The sequence below is a fragment of the Microcaecilia unicolor genome, chromosome 3 (assembly GCF_901765095.1).
Source record: "Microcaecilia unicolor chromosome 3, aMicUni1.1, whole genome shotgun sequence".
Classification (NCBI taxonomy): domain Eukaryota; kingdom Metazoa; phylum Chordata; class Amphibia; order Gymnophiona; family Siphonopidae; genus Microcaecilia; species Microcaecilia unicolor.
This window is the reverse complement of record NC_044033.1, coordinates 320,723,798-320,747,393: the sequence shown is the minus strand read 5'-3', so window position 1 is coordinate 320,747,393 and position 23,596 is coordinate 320,723,798. Positions and strand designations below refer to the sequence as shown.

The 23,596-nt window shown below is 43.1% G+C and overlaps 1 protein-coding gene across 1 annotated transcript in view; it reads right to left on the bottom strand.

Annotated features, from left to right (window-relative positions):
• LOC115464676 (vomeronasal type-2 receptor 26-like) overlaps window positions 1-19,360 on the bottom strand; it is a 52,557-nt gene extending 33,197 nt beyond the window's left edge. Inside the window, exon 1 of the mRNA XM_030195037.1 lies at window positions 19,085-19,360. Coding sequence (XP_030050897.1) covers window positions 19,085-19,360 — 276 coding nt within the window. The remainder of the gene's footprint in view (window positions 1-19,084) is intronic.
• Window positions 19,361-23,596: the final 4,236 nt, after the last annotated feature.

The following is a 23,596-nucleotide window of genomic DNA, read 5'->3' as shown; positions in this document are numbered from 1 at the left end:
TTTCTTCTCTTACAGTGCTGTTGTTGATGTTCTTGGCATGTGAGAATCGTCTTGAACCTTCTGTATTGAAAATGAAAATCCTAAGCTCTGAAGCGACTGCTGGCCCTTTTTAGCTTCTTCATCACGTTTTTTTCTTCTCTCGACGTTTTTCAGATCCTGATTTATGATGATAACTCATGTTGATGATATTACCTTTTGGCAAAACTGGGAGAGAAATAGAAGGCAGTAGATTGAAAGCTGTGCATCGTTTTACTTTTTTTTCCATTCAATACCCTAGCGTAATGTGTCCCGCATACACGAACGAATCCATCAAGCTTTCAATGTTTATTCATATCACCACCAATCATAGCAACTTAATCTGAATTCCAAGAAATTTCCATATTCGGATCTCCATTACTATCTCCTCTAAATGCTAGACCTCTGTCTGCTAAGAAAAATGTAACATCAAGAAGCCTCTCGGAGTTTCCACAAATAAGCTTTACCCTTATATACCATCATCAAATACTCATGTATTCCAGCATGCACACAGCAGGAGCAGTCACTCATTCAGAAAAAGCATAATGACAATCATAATCCATGCCTTAAAATAAGGAGCCAATCATACACCCATAAATACAGAATAGCAATAGCATTATAGCTGCACTGTGCACTTACTTACACATGTAATGATGCCATTAATTGGCTGTTACCTGCATGTGTATCCTTACTAAGTGGTATATAATGTGAGGCGGGGGGGAGGGATGGGAGGGAAGTGGGGCACACTGGAACCACCAGTCTTTCTAGTAAATGAAAATAAATGGCACTGGAAACTTAATTACCTTACAAAAAAACCATTCTGCTTTGTCTGCTCACTGTGTCCTCTGGCAAAAAAGGTGCCACTACTCAAATGCTAGGCCACCCTTCAGGAATGGGGTGATCAATGCGGGACCCAGCCCACAATAGCCAGGCCCCCTGCAACCATACACAGAATCTATGAGAAACAGGAATTGGTGTGTAGAGCCTGAGCTCTTTCATTAAAACTTGGGGTCCATGGGTCAATTTTAGCAGACAATGGAAAAGATGCCCGGTACTCAGTACCCTCAAGTACCCCCTCAAAAAAAGCCCTGGTTATAAAGAAAATAGTTTAATGTGATTATTGAAACTCAGATGCTGTCAGATAGAAGAATTACTATTTGGTGGATTTGATTGAAGTGGAGGTTTGAATATTAATCATCTAGCTCTGCTGTAGAGTAAACTTAAAGCAGAGAAGAACAAAGGGGCCTTCCATGGTGGAGAATGGAATTTGATGGTGGGAGTGATAAGATGGGGAAGGAAAAGAGAAAAAGGGATATAAAGTGGAAATTTTTGATTGTTGTTAATACAGTTGGCAAATTTCATTCTGTTGTGTAAAGTGTCATCTACAAGAATTCTGTTATATAATGCAGATGTTTTAACAAATGAAAAAAGATGCATCCGCTGTTGAAGTAATTAAAAAAAAACCTCTGAGACTTGTGCAATTAATACTATGGTGCACATCTCTGACGGTGGGCAGGGAGCATCTGAGGTATATAGACTTCACTACATCCTGCAATGTTGATCATCACTTCTTTTCTGAAAATAGCATTCCTCTATCAAAGGATATTACCTTCCATGGTAAAAAATCCAAAATGCTCTCAAGTTCTCCATCCAAAGGTTGGTATTTCCAGATCTAGAAGAGATCATGTCATGCAGTGCATGTGCCAGGCCGTACACAGCATGTATACATTGTAACTGCTCCCAAGGATTGCGATGTCACAGTGTTAAAAGGTAGTCAGATGTTTCATTACTGCTGCAGGATCTTTGGATACTCTTGGGGCACTGGTTGTTACACAGATCCTTCCACCATGCCTGTTATCAATAATCACTTGGAAATACAGCAGGATTCACCTCACGGACAAATTTGTGAAAGCTTGGAATATTCTTCTTTCCCACGGTGAAAGCAAAGTTGTTTTTTCCTATCAACATTGTATGAGGGAAGGAAAATAACCATTCAGCTCTGCTGATCCAGACCTTTCCAGGTGTTTCCCAAATGGATGTATATCTTACATGCTCTGTGAACTCTCTATTACAATACAAAATAATCACTTAGCTGAAGATGTAATGATGGTGTTTTGAATATTATCTATATTTTGAAGAATAAGTGAATTGGAATGATGGAAGGTTTCTATGAATTCAATGCAACCTCCATTCTGCTCAATCCCTTCTCTCAGGATCTGCAGAGCCCTCATGCTTTGTCATCACTGGTTGCAACGATACCGACCCAAGTCCAGCCAAAATGCTTCAACAGTTTGACTATCCCAGCACAGAGGTGCAGCTCACTGGGGACAGTCCGGTAAAACTAAGGAACTTAACGGTGTCGCTCATGACAAGATTCCCTGAGATGTAACTGATCTGTTGAAAATAAAAGATTGAATTCATCATATCAAATATTTAGAACATAATTATACTGTACAGAGTGAAGGAGAAAACGTATTGGATGACGTGGAGGGGCATAATCGAACGGGGACGACCATCTCTAAGGGCGGCGCCACAAAGGGGCGGAGAAACCCGTATTATCGAAACAAGATGGGCGTCCATCTTTTGTTTCGATAATACAGTCGGGGCCGGCCAAATCCCTTAGAGATTGCCGGCATTGGTTTTCGCCGATAATGGAAACTAATGCCAGCCATCTCAAACCCGGCCAAATCCAAGCCATTTGGTTGTGGGAGGAGCCAGCATTCATAGTGCACTGGTCCCACTAACTGAATGGAAAAAGCCCTTCCCTTACCGATCTGGAAAGGAACGGGCATGCATGAAGGAAATTGCATTCAAATGAGCTACTCGCTGTTAGCTCATTTGCACACGATTTCCTTCCTAAGAAAGGGAAGCAACAGCAGTTGAGGATGTCCAAAATGTGGATGCTTCTTTGAGAAGGACATCCATGCCTTTGATATCCTCTTTATTTAGATTTTGGATCACAAGTAGCAGCAGTGGGATTTTTACTGGCTACTTCTGGAATACAAGACCAGTGCTCTAGCCACTAGGCCACTCTTACACTCTACTGCACTCCCTTGAAATTTGGCCATCCCTGTAGTGGGCAGTTGAGGATGTCCAAAATGTTTGAAAGAAGGATGTCCATGCCTTCGTTATGCCTCTGCTGACACACACATACCTCCCCCTCAGGGACCTACATACTGCCCACCCCCCACAGGGATGGCCAAATTTCAAGGTAGTGGAGTGGTGGAGTAGTCTAGTGACTAGAGCACTGTCTGGTAATCCAGAGGTGGCTGGTTCAAACCCCACTGCTGCTACTTGTGATCCAAAATCCAAATAAATAAATAAAGGGGGTGTCAGAGGCAAAGAAAAGGCATGGACTCCAAAGCTCACCAGAAACCCACTGTACTCACATATAGGTGCCACCTTCACCAATAAGGGCTATTGTAGTGGTGTACAGTTGAGGGTGGTGGGGTTTTTTTTTTTTTTTTTTGGGGGGGGGGGGGGGGCTCAGCAGACAAGATAAGGTAGCAACAGTGACATGTATACCTGGGAACATTGACATCCACTGCAGTGTTCCCCTAGGATGCCCTACTGCTTTCCAGGGATGTCTGGGGAAGCAGTCTACTAAAATGCTGGCTTCTCCTACAATCACAATGGCTCGATTTGTGCATTTTGCACTTGGGACTTTTGTTTTTGGTCCATTTTTTTGGAAAAAAAATGTCCAAAGCACAACACCTTCAAAACAGTATTTTCCAACACGCCCCCGTCACTTTGACTGTTTACGCAACGGAGTGCAGTTGAAGGCGCCCAAATCGGCTTTCGATATACCGATTTGGGCACCTTTGCGAGATGGGCGTCCATCTCCCGATTTGGGTCGAAATATGGGCGCCATCACTTTCGATTATAAGGCAGATTCTGAACTTGGATTTCCAAGAATACATCAAAGCAATACATTTAGGAAGAGGCCACAGCTAGGATTGGGGGAGGGAGCCCGGCAAGCGAGGAGTCACTGCCAAAAGCCTGGCGGTATCTGATGTCAGTCATGGCTGCATATGCAGCACCTTGACAGTTAATAGTTGAAAGTGAAGTGTTCAACTATGTTGGTTAAGTTGAAACTGATGAAAGGAAGGTATGGCCACAAAAACAGAGACAGGGTGCAATAGGAGATTGCAGATAAAGAAGGGTGTGCACCCTAGGCAGGTGTTTGATAGCAGGAATGTTGCAAGTTATGGAATTTTTAGATTGTTAAATAAATGTTGTGTTTATGTTCCTGGTTGCGGTATTAATAAATTCCAATTTCTATCAAAACTGACTCCAGTGTTTTGGCAGAATTATAAGGCTGAAGCTGAGTGTGTGCCGATACCCAATTTGTTTAGAAATAAACTTGCAGAGCTATTGTTTAGTAATATGTAATTTATTTTAAAATCAAGCATGGTACTGGAAGATTGGAGGGTGGCCAATGTAAACAGCGATTTTAAAATGAGTTCCAGAGGTGATCCAGGAAATTATAGACCGGTGAGCCTGACGTCAGTGCCAGGCAAAATCATAGGAGACTATTATAAAGAACAAAATTACAGAGCATATACATAAGGCATGGATAATGAGACAAAGAGCGGCATAATCAAAAGGGACACCCAAATTTTGCTGAGGACGTCCTTGCAAAACATCCCGGTGAAGGGGCAAGGAATCCTGTACTATCGAAACAGATGGGCGTTCATCTTTCGTTTCATAATACGGTCGGGGACGCCCAAATCTAGACATTTAGGTCGTCCTTATAGATGGTCGTCCCTAGACTTGGGTCGTTTCTGATTTCGGCAATAATGGAAACTAAGGATGCCCATCTCAAAATGATTAAATGCAAGCCCTTTGGTCGTGGGAGGAGCCAACATTCGTAGTGCATTGGTCCCCCTGACATGCCAGGACACCAACCGGGCACCCTAGGGGGCACCGCAATGGACTTCATAAATTGCTCCCAGGTACATAGCTCCCTTACCTTGTGGGCTGAGCCCCCCAACCCCCCTCCAAACCCACCAACTGTACACCACTACCATAGCTCTTACCAGTGAATGGAGCACCTAGATGTGGGTACAGTGGGTTTGTGGTAAGTTTTGGAGGGCTCACATTTATCACCTCAAGTGTAACAGGCGGGGGGGGGGGGGGGGGTGGGGGGGTGGATGGGCCTGAGTCTTCCTGCTGAAGTGCACTGCACCCACTAAAACTGCTCCAGGGACCTGCATATTGCTGTGATGGACCTGAGTATGACATTTGAGGCTGGCACAACATTTTAAAGTTGTTTGTTGAGGGTGGGAGGGGGTTAGTGACCACTGGGGGGTAAGGGAGGTGATCCCCGATTCTCTCCGGTGGTCATAAGTACATAAGTAATGCCACACTGGGAAAAGACCAAGGGTCCATCAAGCCCAGCATCCTGTCCACTACAGCGGCCAATCCAGGCCAAGGCCCTGGCAAACTTCCCAAACGTACAAACATTCTATACATGTTATTCCTGGAATTGTGGATTTTTCCCAAGTCCATTTAGTAGTGGTTTATGGCCTTGTCCTTTAGGAAACCATCTAACCCCTTTTAAACTCTGCCAAGCTAACCGCCTTCACCACGTTCTCCGGCAAGAATTCCAGAGTTTAATTATGCATGGGTGAAGAAAACGTTCTCCGGTTTGTTTTAAATTTACTACACTGTAGTTTCATCGCATGACCCCTAGTCCTAGTATTTTGGAAGCGTGAACAGATGCTTCACATCCACCTGTTCCACTCCACTCATTATTTATATACCTCTATCATGTCTCCCCTCAGCCGTCTCTCTCCAAGCTGAAAAGCCTAGCTTCCTTAGTCTTTCTTCATAGGGAAGTCGTCCCATCCCCGCTATCGTTTTAGTCGCCCTGCGCTGCTCCTTTTCCAATTCTACTACATCTTCTTGAGATGCAGCGACCAGAATTGAACACAATACTCAAGGGGCGGTGCACCATGGAGCGATACCACGGCATTATAACATCTCACACCTGTTTCCATACCTTCCTAATAATACCCAACATTCTATTCGCTTTCCTAGCTGCAGCAGCACACTGAGCAGAAGGTTTCAGTGTATTATCGACGACGACGACACCCAGATGCCTTTTTTGGTCCGTAACTCCTAATGTGGAACCTTGCATGACGTAGCTATAATTCGGGTTCTTTTTTCCCACATGCATCACCTTTTACTTGCTCACATTAAACGTCATCTGCCATTTAGCCGCCCAGTCTCCCAGTCTCGTAAGGTCCTTCTGTAATTTTTCACAATCCTGCCGTGAGTTAATGACTTTGAATAACTTTGTGTCATCAGCAAATGTAATTATCTCGCTAGTTACTCCCATCTCTAAATCATTTATAAATATATTAAAAAGCAGCGGTCCTACCACAGACCCCTGAGCAACCCCACTAACTACCCTTCTCCATTGTGAATACTGCCCATTTAACCCCACTCTCTGTTTCCTATCCTTCAATCAGTTTTTAATCCACAATAGGACATTTCCTCCTATCCCATGACCCTCCAATTTCCTCTGTAGCCTTTCATGAGGTACCTTGTCAAACGCCTTTTGAAAATCCAGATACACAATATCAACCGGCTCCCTTTTGTCCACATGTTTGTTTACTCCTGGAAAGAATTGAAGTAAATTGGTCAGGCAAGATATTCCCACACAAAAGGAGTGCTGACTTGGTCTCAGTAATCCATGTACTTGGATGTGCTCTGTAATTTTGTTTTTAATAATAGCCTCTAGTCTACTATTTTCCCCGGCACCGACGTCAGATTCACCGGTCTATAATTTCCCGGATCTCTCTTGGAACCTTTTTAAAAAATTAGCGTTATATTGGCCACCCTCTAATCTTCCGGCACCACGCTCGATTTTAAGGATGAATTGCATATCACTAACAGTAGCTCCGCAAGCTCATTTTTCAGTTCTATTAGTACTCTAGGATGAATACCATCCAGTCCAGGAGATTTGCTACTCTTCAGTTTGCTGAACTGCCCCATTACGTCCTCCAGGTTTACCGTGAAGTCAGAAAGTTTCTCCGACTCGTCCGCTTGAAATACCATTTCCGACACCGGTATCCCACCCAAATCTTCCTCGGTGATGACTGAAGCAAAGAATTCATTCATTCAATCTCTCTGCTATGTCTTTATCTTCCTTGATCGCCCCTTTTACCCCTTGGTTATCCAGCGGCCCAACCGATTCTTTTGCTGGCTTCCTGCTTTTAATATACCGACCAAAAAGTTTTTTTACTAATTTTTTTGCATCTAATGCTATCTTTTTTTCGTAATCCCTCTTGGCCTTCTTTATCTGCGCCTTGTATTTGCTTTGACACTCCTTATGCTGCTGCTTGTTATTTTCAGACGGTTCCTTTTTCCATTTTCCATTTTCTGAAGGCATTTCTTTTAGCCCTAATAGCTTCCTTCACCTCACTTTTCAACCACGCCGGCTGTCTTTTGGACTTCCGTCTTTCTTTTCTAATTCGCGGAATATGTTTGGCCTGGGCCTCCAGGATGATATTTTTGAACAGTGTCCATGCCTGTTGTACAATCTTGAACCCTCTCAGTTGCCCCCCCCCCCCTAAGTTTTTTTTAACCGTTCTTCTCATTTTATCATAGTCTCCTTTTTTAAAGTTAAACGCTAACATATTTGACTTCCTGTGTATAGTTACTTCAAGGTTGATTTCAAAACTGATCATATTTTGATCACTGTTATCAAGCGGCCCCAGTACCATAACGTCCCTCACCAGATCATGCGCTCCACTAAGGACCAAGTCTAGAATTTTTCCTTCTCTCGACGGCTCCTGCACCAGCTGCTCCATAAAGCTGTCCTTGATTTCATCAAGGAATTGTGCCTCTCTAGCATGTCCCGATGTTACATTTACCCAGACTATATTTGGATAATTGAATTCACCCATTATTATCACATTGCCCATTTTGTTTGCGTCTCTGATTTCTTTTATCATTTCTGCATCTACCTGCTCATCCTGGCGAGGTGGATGGTAGTTGTTACGCTCTGCTACACTTCTCCAGGATGGGTTGGTTTCTGTTTCCTAACCTAGCAGCCGTCATCCGGGTTGGATCATGGACAGCAGCCATCTTGGCTAGCTCAGGAGGGGGCAGCCATCTTGGAGTAACGAGGTCAGGAAGGAAGCCCATATTTGTATGTAGGCACCTCTGCTGATGGGGCAGCCATCTTGTAACAGCTGCTCATGGTTGATCCTAATTCCTGCTCTATTTTTTTTTTTTTTTTTTTTTATTTATCTTTTTATTCATTTAAACAATATTTACAAGAAACATCTTGCTTAGGAAAGTATCGATAAGTAGGAATTATTGTAAAAGGAAAATATTCTCAAAAAACAAGCATATAAATCTATAACACTTTCAAATTTATACGACACTCAAGTCCATAATGGGAGATCCAAGATATCAGGTAATCTAAGGGGAGAATAATATAGGAAAAAGTTGCCAGGTAAATCATTCTCTGCTAAGAAATTATACATTATTCTTTAAAGCATTCTCCATTTTAACTGAGGCTACTAATGCTGACAGATGTCAGGTTCAGTAAATACATATTTCTTTTTCCCCCCCCAGCCTTACTATGCACTTGCAGGGGTACCTTAAAAGAAGACACCCCCCAAGTGCAAAATTTCTGGCTTGAGGAGTCTAATTCCTGCTCTATTTAAAGCCCTGTTTCCAGTCCTTCCATGCTTCGGCTTCTATTTCGCTTAGAGGTTGTGGTCTTCATCTGTTCCAGTGTTTTCCTGTGTTCCTGACCTTGGATTGTTTACTGACCACACGTTGTGTTGCTGCCTGCCCAGACTTTCAGATTGTTCTCTGTTTGCTGCTTCACTGACTCTTTGCTCCTGGACTGTGTCTGCCTGCCTGCCAGCCTGGTCAGCGGTTGTGCAACCCGCCGGTTCCAGAAGTCCTGGTGGCCGCCTGCACCTGGGGCTCAACTCCCAGGGAACGGTGGTCGTTCCCCAGGTGAAGCTAGGGTTGTCTGGCTGCCTGATCGAGTGCGGTGCCAGTTCATCTTCCACCGTGCTCAGTCGGGGCACAAGGGCTCACATTCACCAGGTCATAACAGTAGTACACTCCTATCACCGTCCTTTTCCCTTTATACATGGGAATTTCCTTCACAATAATTCAAGGTGTGATTTTTGTCCTGCTGAATTTGTAATCTATCTGAGTCAAGTCTCTCGTTAATATATAATGCTACCCCTCCACCAGTCCGGTCCATCCTATCACTACGATATACTTGTACCCCGGTCATCTGGTCAGTTCGGGCACCTTTTTGTGCCTTGGTTTTAGAAAACAGGACCAGGTAAAGTCGTTCCAAATGCTCATCAGGGATGCCCTTTATTTTCCATTATGGGTCGAAGACCGCCCATGTGTAGGCACACCCAAGTCCCCGCCTTCACTACACCTCCGATATGCCCCCATGAACTTTGTCATCCCTGCAACGGAAAGCAGTTGGGGACGCCCAAAATAGGCTTTCGATTATGCCGATTTGGGCGACCCTGTGAGAAGGACGCCCATCTTCCGATTTCTGTCAAAACATGGGCGTTCTTCTCTTTCGAAAATAAGCCTGAAAGCCAACAAGGATTTAATCATGGGAAATCTTGCCTCATCAATCTACTACATTTCTTTGAAGGGGTGAATAAAGGTGAGCCGGTCCAATATTGTGTAATCTGGATTTTCAAAAGGCATTTGACAAAGTACCTCATGAAAGACTCCTGAGGAAATAAGAACGTTATGGGATAGGAGGCAATGTTCTATTGTGGATTAAAAACTGGTTTACAGATAGAGAGTAGGGTAAAATGGTCAATATTCTCAAAGGAGAGGGGTAGATAGTGGGGTTCCCCAGGGATCTCTGCTTGGACCCCTGCTTTTCAACATATTTGTACATATTTCAACATATTTGTAAATGTTCTAGAGATTGGACTAACTAGTGAGGTAGTTAAATTTGCTGATGACACAAAGTTATTCAAAGTATTAAATCGCAAGAGGATTGTGAAAAATTGCAAGAGGACCTTACGTGACTGGAGTCTGGCCATCCAAATGGCAGATGACTTGTAATATGAGCAAGTGCAAAGTGATGCATGTAGGGAGGGGGAACCCAAATTATAATTCCAGGATGCAAGTTTCTCCATTAGGAGTCACCGCCCAGGAAAAGGATCTAGGTATCATTGTTGATATGTTGAAACCATCTGCTCAATGTGTAGCAGCTGTTAAGAAAGCAAATAGAATATTAGGAATTATTAGGAAATGAATGGAGAACAAAACTGACAATCTTGTAATTTCTTGAATCGGCTCCATGGTGCAATCACAACCTCGAATACTGTGTGCAGTTCTGGTCACCGCATCTCAAAAAAGATATAGTGTGTGATGACTCAGTAGCTTTACCTAAAGATGGCAGGCAGAGCAGGGAGAATTCCCCCCCTGTTTTACCCTGGACCACAGCCCAGGTTTTTGAGAGAGGTAGAAAACCTGGCCTGGCAAGACAAAGGGAAGGTACTCAAACAGCCAGATTCCATGCCATCTCAGAGACAGCCCTTAAAGACAGACCAGGATCCCTATTTAGCCAAGCTCCCTGGCTAACCAAGCAGTTTAAAATGGACACGGGCTGTGGCTGGGAGGGGAAGGGGTTTCCAGGGGCTAATAAGAAGGAGGAGGTAGGAAGTGAGGCAATGAGTGGGTTGATCAGGATGTGTCCCAAACTGCGCCATAGATCACACTTCCTGAACAGAGGAAGGATGGATGTAGTTACAGAGAATGATGGAAGATGGCTGCTAGAATTTTCAATGATTCAATGCACTCTACATTTCTTTCGCACTGTCCCTGTGGGAGGACAGGACCAGTAAAGTGGGAAGTGGGGACAAACCCCAGTGTAAGTTATGCTGGGGCTGTTGCAAGAGGTATTGAAAAGCAATTACATATTTTTTGGACTATAAGACGCATTTTCCCCCAAATTTGGGAGGAAAATGTGGGTGTATCTTACAGTCCGAATGTAGCGTACCTGCTCGCTGTGGGGGGGGGGGGGGGGGGGTAGGGCCGGACTTAGGCCAAAGTGAGCATTGCGACCGCATAGGGCCTCATGCTCAAAGGGGCCCTGCACGGCGTGCCTCAACTCCGCCCAGTGCTTTTTTTGTGAGGTCCGGCTCACCTGTTCGCTCCCTTCCGTTCATGCACCCGTGCTCCCTGTTTTGAAATCTTTAATTTACCCCGAAGTCGTGGTGAACCAGCAGTAAAAGAAGCAGGCAGGCTCACCTTCTCATCGCTTCCCTTCCCTCTCAGCGCGTCCCGCCTTCCTCTGATGTAACTTCCTTTCCGTGAGGGCGGGACGCGCTGAGAGGGAAGGGAAGTGATGAGGAGGCGAGCCTGCCTGCCTGCTGCTTTACTTACTGCAGGGAGCACGGTTGCACGAACGGAAAGTCGGAGAGCTGAGGACGGACAGGCAGGCGGGCGGGCAGGTGAGCGGGGGTTTGAATGAATGGCTGGACATGGGGAGGGGAGGAGAATTGCTGGACATGGAAGGGATGGGAGGGCAGGGGAGAGAGGAGAATCGTTGGACATGGATGGCAGGAGAGAACAAATTCCACTGCAGAGCCACACAGGTTGTGCAAAACTGCTGTCCCCATTCAAGAGTGTTGCACAACCTGTGGTCCTCCAGCAGATCTCCGCCACACTTTTCTGCTTCAATTTATTTTTCCTATTTCCTCTTCTAAAATCTAGGTGCGTCTTATAGTCTGAAAAATATGGTAACTATTTCTGAACTGTTTTGAACTGAAAAATGAACTTTAACTGATAAGGAGTAGCAGTGCTCTAAGTTTCATTTTGTGTTTATTTTGAGATAAGACTGTGCTTAGAAGTGGGAGACATTTAAGTTCTCTGATAGTTTTCAAGTCTGCAGAAATACAAACCCTTAAACTGTTTGGTCTGGGAGTTTTTCTTATCTGGAGAGGGAGAGGGAGAGTGAAGTGTGCCATCCTTTTCTGGATTTAAACCATAGGAGGACTAACAATACAGAGGGCTGTGCAATCAGAAAGAACTATCTATGCTAAGGAGCACTGACTGTTACTTTGTTTTGGTGAAACCAGACTGAAATCCTGGACTGGAATTACAATTTGGATTGCAGTAGTTTTTTTTTAATTGTTTGTTTTGTATTTTTGGGAGACTTGCTTCATAGCAGCCTCACATTCCAACAGCAGAAAGAACTCAGTCCCAGCTTCTACAAGCATCGCAGCCAAGGGGCGTGCTATAAATGGAATTAGAAAATGTACAGAGAAGGGTGACAAAAATGATATAATGGGATGGGACGACTTCCTAATGAGGAAAGGCTAAAGTGGCTAGGGCTCTTCAGCGTGGAGAAGAGACAGCTGAGGGGAGACGTGATAGAAGTATACAGATAGATGTGAATCACTTGTTTACACTTTCCAAAAATATTAGGACTGGGGGGCATACAATGAAACTACTAAGTAGCAAATTTAAAATGAACCAGGGGAAATGTTTCTTCACTCAACGAGTAACTAAACTCTGGAATTCGTTGCCAGAGAATGTAAGAAAAGAAGTTAGCTTAGCAAGCTTTTAAGAAGGTTTGGATAAGGTCCTAAAAGAAAAGTCCATAAGCCATTATTAAGATGGACTTGGGGAAAATCCACTGCATATTCTTTGTCCTGTTTCTCTGTCCTAATTAGATTGTAAGCTCTGTCGAGCAGGGACTTTCTCTTTATGGCCAGTGTACAGCGCTGCGTACATCTAGTAGCGCTATAGAAATGATAAGTAGTAGTAGTAGAATTCTAGGATAAGCAATATAAAATCTGCTTTACTCTTTTGGGAGCTTACCAGGTACTTGTGCACTGGATTGACCACTGTGGAATGGAAACAAGATACTGGGCTTCATGGACTTTCGATCTTTCCCAGTAAGGCAATGCTTATGCTCTTAAAATCCTGAATGGTGTTGAGGAGGTGAAGGTGAATCGATTTTTCAAAGACCAGGGGACACTCAATGAAATTGCATGGAAATACTTTTAAAACAAATAGGAGGAAATATTTTTTTCATTCAAGAATAGCTAAGCTCTAGAACTCATTGATGAAGGATGTGGTAATGGTGAATATCATATCAGGGTTTAAAAAAGGTTTGGACAAGTTCCTAGAGGAAAAGTCTATAGTCTGCTATTGAGATGGACAAGAGGGAAGGCACTGGGATTGGTAGCATGGAATGTTGCTACTATTTGGGTTTCTGCCAGGTACTTGTGGCCTGGATTGGCTACTGTTGGAAGCAGGATAATGGGCTAGATGGACCATTGGTCTGACCCAGTATGGCTATTCTGATATTCTTATGTAAATTGGACCATACTGATCTCAAATGAGGATGTGGCCATGGGAGGGGCAAGGGTATTTTGTGGGTGTTCCTAAACATTATATGCAATGTTACTGAATATACCCGATCTACACCTAAATATACACCAGCTTTAAGTTCACGTAAATGGCTGTATCTAAATTTTAGTCATGAAATGGCCCACTATCCATATTGTATAAACTGCCAATTTGTTTGATGCCATATAATCTGGTCCAAAATATATAACTTCTCTTTAAAATTTGGGATAAGAGGGAATGGATATGGTCAAAGAGAAAGACACAAGAAGAAATCCACTCAGAGGTTCATCTATCAATCAGTTAGGGCTTTATTTGTCACAACCTCTCAACAAAAATTATATGACTTAACATAGGCCTTTTAGGCACCTTACTTTAGGTACTGAAAATGGAAGTTGGCAGCCTCATGGAGGTATAACAAATGATATTATAAAAATCTATCCTGACATAACCACCATATTTGATATGCGTCTCTTTAAGGATTACTGCCCACTTAACATGCATTAATAATTTGAATGAAATTAAAGGCCCCAGCTATGAATTTCCTCTCCTTGCGGATGAACCACTTAATCAATTGCTCATTTATTTGCGAGACCAATTGCCTTGCTGGATCTGCATCACCCTCCTGTCTCGCTCCCCACCCCAACCATCTATTATTGTTCCATCTCTACCCCCCTTATCCAACTATCACCACCCTGTTAGTCTCCCTTTTATCTCCCCATCCTACTTACTCACTCATGGGCAGATGATCAAAAGTCCCGCGCTGTTCCAAACAGTGCTCTAAAAATAGCGCTGGAACAGTGCGGGACTTTACCGCACGGATGATCAGAGATAATGCATGCAAATTTAAGCAGCGCAATTATCTCTGATCATGGGGTAGAAGTGCGGGCAAATTGTGCCTGAGCATGCGCTCAGCACGATCCTCCCGCACTTCTTTGACAGGTCTGGGCTGTCAAAAGCCCAAACCTGTCAAACACGGGCTGGAGGTCCATGGGACCACCAGGCCCTGACTACCCCTGCCCCAAGCAACGGGAGCTGGAGGTCCGACGGACCTCCGGTCCCCCCTACGATCCCACCCCCCAAGGTTCAGGGAGGGCTGGAGATCCAATGGGTCTCCAGCCCCCCCCCAAACCCCCCGAAAATGGTTCCTGGTGGTCTAGTGGCCGCCTGCCAAAACCCCTCCCACCCAGTAAGTGACAGGGGGGGCTGGAGGTCTGCCGGACCTCCAGCCCACCCCAACTCCCCCCCCCCCCTAGCATTGTCTGACGATCCCTGTGGTCCACCGTTAAAGACAAGCCCCTCCCGGCCCCCCTACCTTAGTGGAGGAGGGAGGTAGCCTGCCTCCCTCTTCTTCCTTGGCTTGACGCCGCCGCAAAATGGTGGTGCCGAGCTCTGCCCAGTGCATCCTGGGATGCGCTGGGTGGGGCTACAGACCATATAAGGGAATCACTAGACCACCAGGGACCATTTTCAGGGGGGCTGGAGACCCGGTGGGTCTCCAGCCCTCCCTGAACCTGGGGGGGGGGGTGGGATCATCGGGGGGACCGGAGGTTCGCCAGACCTCCAGCCCCTTGTTGGCAGGTTTGCTTTGGGGGGGAACGGGGCCTGCCAGCATGCAACTGCATGCTGGACAGGGCTCACCATTCCTCCCCAATGATCTGCAAACCCTAACACCAGCTTGGAGCTGGCGTTAGGGTTTGCCACAGCCAGCGACCCAAATTTTGGCGCGCTGGCCACTGATCATTGGGGAGGAATACCTAATGCCCTGTTTAGCATGCATTTGTAGGCAACTTGCGCAGAGAGCCCTCGAGCACATTGTTTCACGTGCTCGAGGGCTCTAATCATGGGGCGGTAGCAAACGCCCGGCGCTAGTACGGTGCTAACAGCCTCTAGCGCCGGCGTTTGCTTTTGATCATCTGGGTATTATTGTTCAACCAGCCCACTGCTTCCTGAGGTCAGCACTGTAGCACCAGCATCAGAAAACAGAAGTCAAGCACAGGGACATTGCCCTATGTGTGCCATTGATGGTCCCAGAAATAGAAGTTAGCTCACAGTCTATGTAACTTCCTGTAGCTGTGGTGTGTACAGCAGTATTTGGTTACAAATTCTCACTGCAACTTATTAATTATCCTGAATGACACAATCCAAAGTATAAAATAGCTTGAGTTAAACTTCCTGGAAACAAAGGTGAATTCCCATAACAGAACCCAAGCCATAGTGGTCCAACTGTTTGGGGAGGCTAAAGGGGGCGGGGTTAGGGGTGGGGCCAGGGCGGGGCTTACATCCATAATTGTATGACAACACAGAAAAAAAATAAGTAAAAATAAAATAATCACAATTAATATCTTTTATTAAATTTAGATATTAGATATGTATCATATGTCAAAGAATAAAGTGATTGCTCAAAGCATATACTAACCACAATCGCTCAACGCAAACACTGTGCACAACTTTGTGCAAAAACACACTCATAACCTTACTGTACCATAAATATTGCATTGGACAGACCTAATATACCAATATACCATCCATATGGAAATGCAGACTGTCAACAATATGAAACAAGGGATCATAATATCACAATTCTCATGTAGAGCCACTAAACACCCTTTTAGGGTGGATAGTATTCACAATGAGCTCCTTTTATGAACGACTATATGTAGAATCCTTCAAGAGGTAGTGTGTCATGATTTAGGCTCTAAAACCCTTTCTGATGTTTTGTGCCACCTCAGTAAGGCCAATACACAATCTCTCCACTGCAAAACACTATACACAAACTTGTGCAAAAACACACTCATAACCTTACCAAACCATAACAGCACTAATTCCAAGGACAGGCCGAGTTACAACCTTATGCGTGGAAAGGCAGCACTATAATTACACCGGGCTCTAAAACACCAGTACACAACCTAGTGAAAAAAAAGGGCTGCAAATACTACACGCTAGCAGAATACTGCATCTTGATCACACATGAAAAACACATGACACAACAGATATGAAGGCAAAATACTGAGCTGGAAAGTTACCTCAAGAAGTCAGACTCAACATGCAGCAATACTAGAAAAATTGAAACTTGCACGCAAAATATCACAGATGCACATTTCCAAAAGCTGACATATTCCAATTAATAAAATCTGAATTAAAAAAATGTTTTCTACCTTTGCTGTCTGATCATTTAGTTTTCTATTAGCTTTGGTCCCAGTGTCTTCTGTTTTATGCAGTGACTTCTTTCCATTTGATATTTTTTTTCTCACCATGTCCACCATTCTTCTGTCCCCTTATGCATCCTGTCTACCATCTGTAGCCCTATCCCTACCCTTCTCAAGTTTCAACATCTGCCCTCAAAGTGTTCCAATCAGCCCTTAAATTTAGCAATTTCCCTCCATCCATATCCAGCATTTGTCCTCACTCCACTCCCTTCCATCCATGTGCATGTACTTCCTCTGTCTTCCCTCCCCTCCATCCAAGTCCAGCATTTCTCCTCTCTCCCTTCCACTCCATCCGTGTGCATTTTTCCTTTATCATTCCTTCCCTCCATCCTTCTCCAACATTTCTCCTTTTTCCCTGCCCTCCATTCCATCCATATCCAACAAATTTCCTTTCTCCCCTGCCACTCTAATACTAAATAGGAGAAAAACAAACTCTATTGAAATACTCTAACTCTCTACAAGGAGTTTGCTATATACAATTAGTTTGTGAGTGTCCCTTTAATTGTGGAAAAACCTCCACTTAAAATATATTACAAACAATTGAAACCTCAAACCTCCAAACAGGAAAAATACAAAAGTATTTATACTATCCTTGTTGTATCAGGAGTAGGTTAATATCACTGGTTTCCTGAGAAGGACAAAGAGAAAAAAAACCCAGAAGCAAAAAAACTCACAATTGGTGAGAAAAAGCAAATGAGGTGAAAAACTCTCTTACCTTCTTATATACTAACTAATAAAGGGGCACTCACCCAACTAAACAATAACAGACCAATCCCAGCCCAAAACCTGCAATAAAGGCTACCTACGGAAAAACTACCCCAATCGGAGGACACGGCAATCTTAACAGTTCATTAAACAGGCATTGAATTAAACTTCCTCATGCTGGCTTTTACTGTCAATCAGCAAACTAGCCCCTCTAAAGTTGGTACTTAGCTTTAATTAAGCAGACCTTCTCTAGTCCACAAATCTTGATGGTATCTGATGCTGCTGTAAATTGCTATGAACAGCTGTGGGCTGCAACACACTGTGAGTTCCTGTGAGCTGCTGTAGATGCTGAAAGCCGACACTCCTCCTAGGGGCTCCGGAGCCCTGCAAGTATGTTTTCAAACAAAAAAGAAAGACGTCAGCCCTTCGATTCTTCCACCAAGCATAAAGGACGTCAGCCCTTCAACAAGAGCGCCTTGTTTCGCCAAATTTATGGCTGTTTCAGGAAGGGCGCTTCAAAAGATCCATCTAAAGTTCAACACCGCTACAATGAAAGCTGAATCTGTGTCGTTGAAACATAACAAGGATGGAGCAGAAGCAGGAAATTAGGTATAGATCTACTTATACTCTTAGGATGATGTCACTGCATCATTACATAATTACATATCTAATCAGAACTTAAGAAACAAGGGAAACTGCTTTTACAAACCATCAGTAGTAAGCATTCCATTCAATGTTTCTATTTAGTCCTGTGGTATAACCGATTTTAATAGATAGATCCAATGTTGTTCCTTACGCCATAAAATTGATTAACGTCCCCCCCCTCTCTTACCCATTAGAACTTGGTCAATGACCATACATTGTAACTGATTGAAATGATGTTGAGCCTGCACACAATGGCGAGTCATAGGTGCTTCCAACTTAGAATTTGTAATACAGTGCCGATGTTCAATGACCCGAGTTTTAAATTGACGAGTAGTGTGCCCTACATACAACAAATTGCACGGACACCGAAAAATATAAATCACATTTTTAGATTCACATGTAGTTCTGTGTCTCAATTTGTAAGTCTTCCCTTCCGTAGATTTAAACTCAGAACTCTCAATTGTAATGTCACAAATCGAACAGTGACTACACTTCTGATGGTATCCTTCAAGCTGTACTATATGCGACCATACATCAGCTACACTGAGTTGAGCCTGTAAATTTTGATTCCGAGCAAAAGATAACATAAGATGATGATCCTGGAATGCTTCCTGGGTAAGCATCACATTCCAATGTTTCCTTAATATAGCAGAAATTTGGGATGATCTATCTGTGAATTTCAACACACATGAAATAACTTTATCCATGCTTTTAGTCCCAGTATGATAATTATCTTGGATAAGTAAATCCCTATGTTGATACAAAGCTCGTTTATAAGATTTTTTAACCAGCTTGTCTGGATAGCCCCTCTCTCTAAATTTATCTTGCAGTCCCCCAGCCAGTTCTTGGTACCTCTGAGTAGTATCGCAAATCCTGCGATACCGGAGGAAATGCGAATAGGGAAGACTGCGTTTAAGATGAAAAGGGTGCATGCTGTCGTATTTAAGTAAGGAATTTCTATCCGTGGGCTTAACAAAAACTTCTGTTCCTAATATCCCACATTCCTTCTTCACTAACACATCCAAAAAACTAACCTGGTTAAAATGAAAGTTACATTCAAACTTAATAGTTGCATGACTACTATTAAGATCTTGTACAAAATCCCCTAGTTGATCCTTAGAGCCCTGCCATACCAGGAAAACATCATCAATGTAGCGGCCCCAGTACTGCACCTGGGCAAACCTCGTGTTGTTATAAACATACTTCTCCTCAAACTGTCCCATAAAGATGTTTGCTACAGAGGGGGCGAACGAAGCCTCCATGGGTATACCAGAAATTTGAAGATAGAATTCATCATCAAAGATAAAATGATTGTTAAACAAAGCCAATTCTGTAAGATGCATAAGAAAATCTGTAGGGACCACATGAGGCCGAGGACGATCATCCAGTGCCTTCTTCACAGCTTCCATGGCTTCTTTTTGTGGAATGGAAGTATATAACGCGCACACATCCAAGGTGACTAATAGGCACGATTCATTCACCATCAATCCATTCAAAATCTGTAAAAATGTGAAGTGTGTTCCGGTTCATCCAGTGGTACCTATATTTTACATGGTTCCTAAGATTCACAAAAGGCTTCAAGCTCCTCCAGGTAGACCTATTGTGTCCTCGAGGAATTCACTGTTGGAGCGTGCCTGTAAGTATGTGGATTATTTTTTAAGCCCTTTGGTGCAAGAAATTCCAGCGTATATTAAAGTGTCTTTAATATACGCTGGAATTTCTTGCACCAAAGGGCTTAAAAAATAATCCACATACTTACAGGCACGCTCCAACAGCGAATTCCTCGAGGACACAATAGGTCTACCTGGAGGAGCTTGAAGCCTTTTGTGAATCTTAGGAACCAGGTAAAATATAGGTACCACTGGATGAACCGGACACAAAAATTGACTTTCCTTTTTACTAAGGAACCAAAATGTAAAGCTTCCTTTGTAACCTCCTGGACCCGTTCAATCAAACGAGGAGTAGGGTCCTCTAACAATTTACAATAGGTATTCTCATCTGCCAATTGATGTTGGATTTCTGCCATGTATTCAGATTTATTAAGGACCACTATAGCACCCCCTTTATCTGCTTTTCTAATCACTATCGAGTTTTCTGATTTCAATGTTTGCAAGGCCTGGAATTCTTCTTGGGACATATTGGCTCTGCCCCATGCTGTGTACCTTCTAGTTGTTGAACTTCTTGCAAAACCAGTTGTTTAAAATCATAAGCGTGGCATTGGGCGGTCCAGGAGGAATCCAGGTACTTTTAGCAACACAATCGGTATAGGCTCCCCTGGTGTTTTCTGTGTTGTAAACAAAGAGTTTAAGTTGAAGAACTCGTAAGAACTTTTCAAATTCCATCCGAAACTGAAAAGGAAGATGTTTGGAGGTAGGGACAAAAGACAACCCATGTGCAAGTACTCGCTCTTCAATGGGGGTAAGCCGATAGTTTGAAAGATTAATCACAGCGAGTCGTCTCTCCCTCTGTATCTGGTTTTTGCCTCGATTCCGGGATCTCCAACCACCTCGTCCCCGCTGATTCGTTCGTCTGGTGGACATGCCTTGATGTTGTTCCCATCCGTTTTCCTCTCCTTCTTTATCTTCCTCTCCACTAGATGAATTAGATGACAACTGAAAGCCCACCTGCTTTCCCTTGTCCACAATTTTAACCAAATTCGCTGGTTTTTGCCAGCTATAGACATACCCCTCACTGTAATCTTTTGATCCCTTTGAATTTTTTTGATTTTAGTTGTCTTGATCTCTCTCTTAAATTTTTCCAGTTTGTTGTCAAATCTTCTCTAAGTCTAGCATAATCTGCCAGAGATTTTAGTTGTTCTATCTTTTCCTCCAGCTTAGGTTTATTCTGAGACAATTTAAGTTGTATAGTTTGAATTAATAACAACATTAGATCTAATGAACAATGATTAAGAATACTATTCCATTGTGTAACAAAATCAAGATCATCAGGAAACAGTTTAGGGGCTCTTGTCATTCGTAGTCCCCGTGGAATAATTCTTTCTTACAATAATCCACCAGAGTGGCACTGTGTAATTCTAATCTAATTGACTCTTTAAATTCTGTCAGAACTTGAGACCATTCTGTTTCAAACCCTATATCCGACCCTAACTGGGAAAGGGTGGGAGCTTGTAATATAGAAATTTTTTTATCCTCAGAAAACCTTTTCCCGCTGCTCCAGCTTTGTGCCATATTCCCCAATCTTCTAAAGAAACACTCTAATACTAAATAGGAGAAAAACAAACTCTATTGAAATACTCTAACTCTCTACAAGGAGTTTGCTATATACAATTAGTTTGTGAGTGTCCCTTTAATTGTGGAAAAACCTCCACTTAAAATATATTACAAACAATTGAAACCTCAAATCTCCAAACAGGAAAAATACAAAAGTATTTATACTATCCTTGTTGTATCAGGAGTAGGTTAATATCACTGGTTTCCTGAGAAGGACAAAGAGAAAAAAAAACCCAGAAGCAAAAAAACTCACAATTGGTGAGAAAAAGCAAATGAGGTGAAAAACTCTCTTACCTTCTTATATACTAACTAATAAAGGGCACTCACCCAAACTAAACATTTATCCATCCATGTCCAGCAATTCTCCTCTTCCCTGCCCTGCCCTCCATCCATGTCCAGCAACTCTCCATTCTCCCCTGCTCCTCCTCCATCCATCTCCAGCAATTCTCCTCCCTCCCCTCCATCCACCCATGTCCAGCAATTCTCCCTTGTTTCTCCCATTGCAGTATCTATCCCTCTTCCTCTTTCCCTCCCGATTGCAGTGTCTATCCCTCTCCCTCGTTCCCCCCACCTGATGCAGCGTCTATCCCTCTCCCTCATTCCCCCCCCCCCCCGATGCAGCCTCTATCCCTCTCACTCCCTCCCTGCAGTCCCTCTAATTCAGATCGCCGCTACTGGCAGGCTCTGTCTCTCATCCCCCCCCCCCCCCCCCCGAGAAAATGGAAAAACAAGGCAGCCTGCATGACCTCCCAGTATGTTCATGTCACCACCCTCCTGCGCTCCGTTGTATCTGTGGTGGTTTACCCAACACCTGTTGTTGGTAGTCGTGGCTAATGTTGGGTACCTCACGGAGCTCAGGGGATGGTGCAGGAATACTAACCTCGTCCCACCCTTTCAAAAAGATGTGGGAGGAAAAATAAACTAAATTGGATACTTTTCTAAATTAACCAGAACCAACACAATATTAAGATTTTTAAACAATAAGTAAACTTTAATTTCAGAAATTTCTGTAACAAATATTATCACAATTAAAGTAAGACCTATTCTAAGACAATGAGCAGATAAACCCTTTTTCTGTGTTATCTTACTTTCTTTTGTATCTCTTTTCCCTTCTAGGTATCTCTTACTCACGTCAGGATATACTCAATATCAGATAAGTATAAAAAGAACCTTAACAACCTCAATTATTTATGTATTTTCTCTCTCTGTGTGTATTTCCCTGAATTTGATTCTTTGTTGTTTCTTTCCTCTTCTCAGGGCACTGTAAGCAGCTCACCTCTCCCATCAAGGTAATAAGGTAAGTATGTTTTTATATATTTTTTTTCCTATCAGTCTTTCACTCTTTACTTATATTCTTTTTATATGTCCCAAAATGTCACTTAGCTGTCTTTGGTTAACTCTCCGTTCCTGTCGCCGTCTTTCTTGCGTGGGGGCCCGTTGACAGCAGATGCTTTATTTTTCTTGAAGTCTTCCTCCTAAACCTTCCTTTAAGCAAATGAACAGGAAGCAAAACCCTCTCTTCCTGATTTCGTACGGGAACTCTAAAGGATTTGTTCAAAAACTGTGGCCAACTTTTCTTTAAAATAAAATAACCAAACATTCCCTATCTTCCAGATCTAATCTTTAGGTTTTTTTTTCCATGAACTAGTGGTGAGAAAGATTGATTGTCCCTTTCACACAATCACTCCCACACAATTCTTTATTACACTTATTCAAACTCTTAGTCAACTCACTACCCCTTAAGCTATAACTCTACTTCTATTGAATTAAATTTTAAATTTATTCCTAAACCCTTTCCCAAATACTCCTTATGCTATTACTACAAATACACTAATAACCCTCTCTTATCAAATTCCCCTTAACTCCTACCTTATACCCCAGTTCATACAAACCTACCAAAATTTTAAAACTTATACTATAAATCACACCATACTTACACACTTTACTTTCATTACCATCAATCACCAGAAACTTTCCCCAAAATCCTAACTTTTACCCTTAAAACCCTCCTCTCACTACCAGCACCTCCACAACACCTCCACTCTCTCTGACCAACAATCTCACTCTGACCAACTGCAACTCCCCGGTTGCCTTGGTAACCAGCCTTGGCTTGCGTTCCAAAACCAGCCTTGGCTTGCGTTCCAAGACCCTTCCAGCCAATCCCTGCCTAGTACCAACATTCCAATCTCCACTGCTGACCAGCGGAATTCTGGCCAGCAGTGCAAAATCCCCATTTTAACCCCATAGAAACTAATGGAAAAGTAATAAAATTAAATAAAACCCTATAAAACTATATCCAAATCACCCCAAAATTTCTACACCAATTAAACTTCCCATTCCCTATTAAATCCTGCTTTTAAAATTTAAAAATACCACTTTTTACAGTCCGCCCGCAATTATCTCTCCTAAACCCCC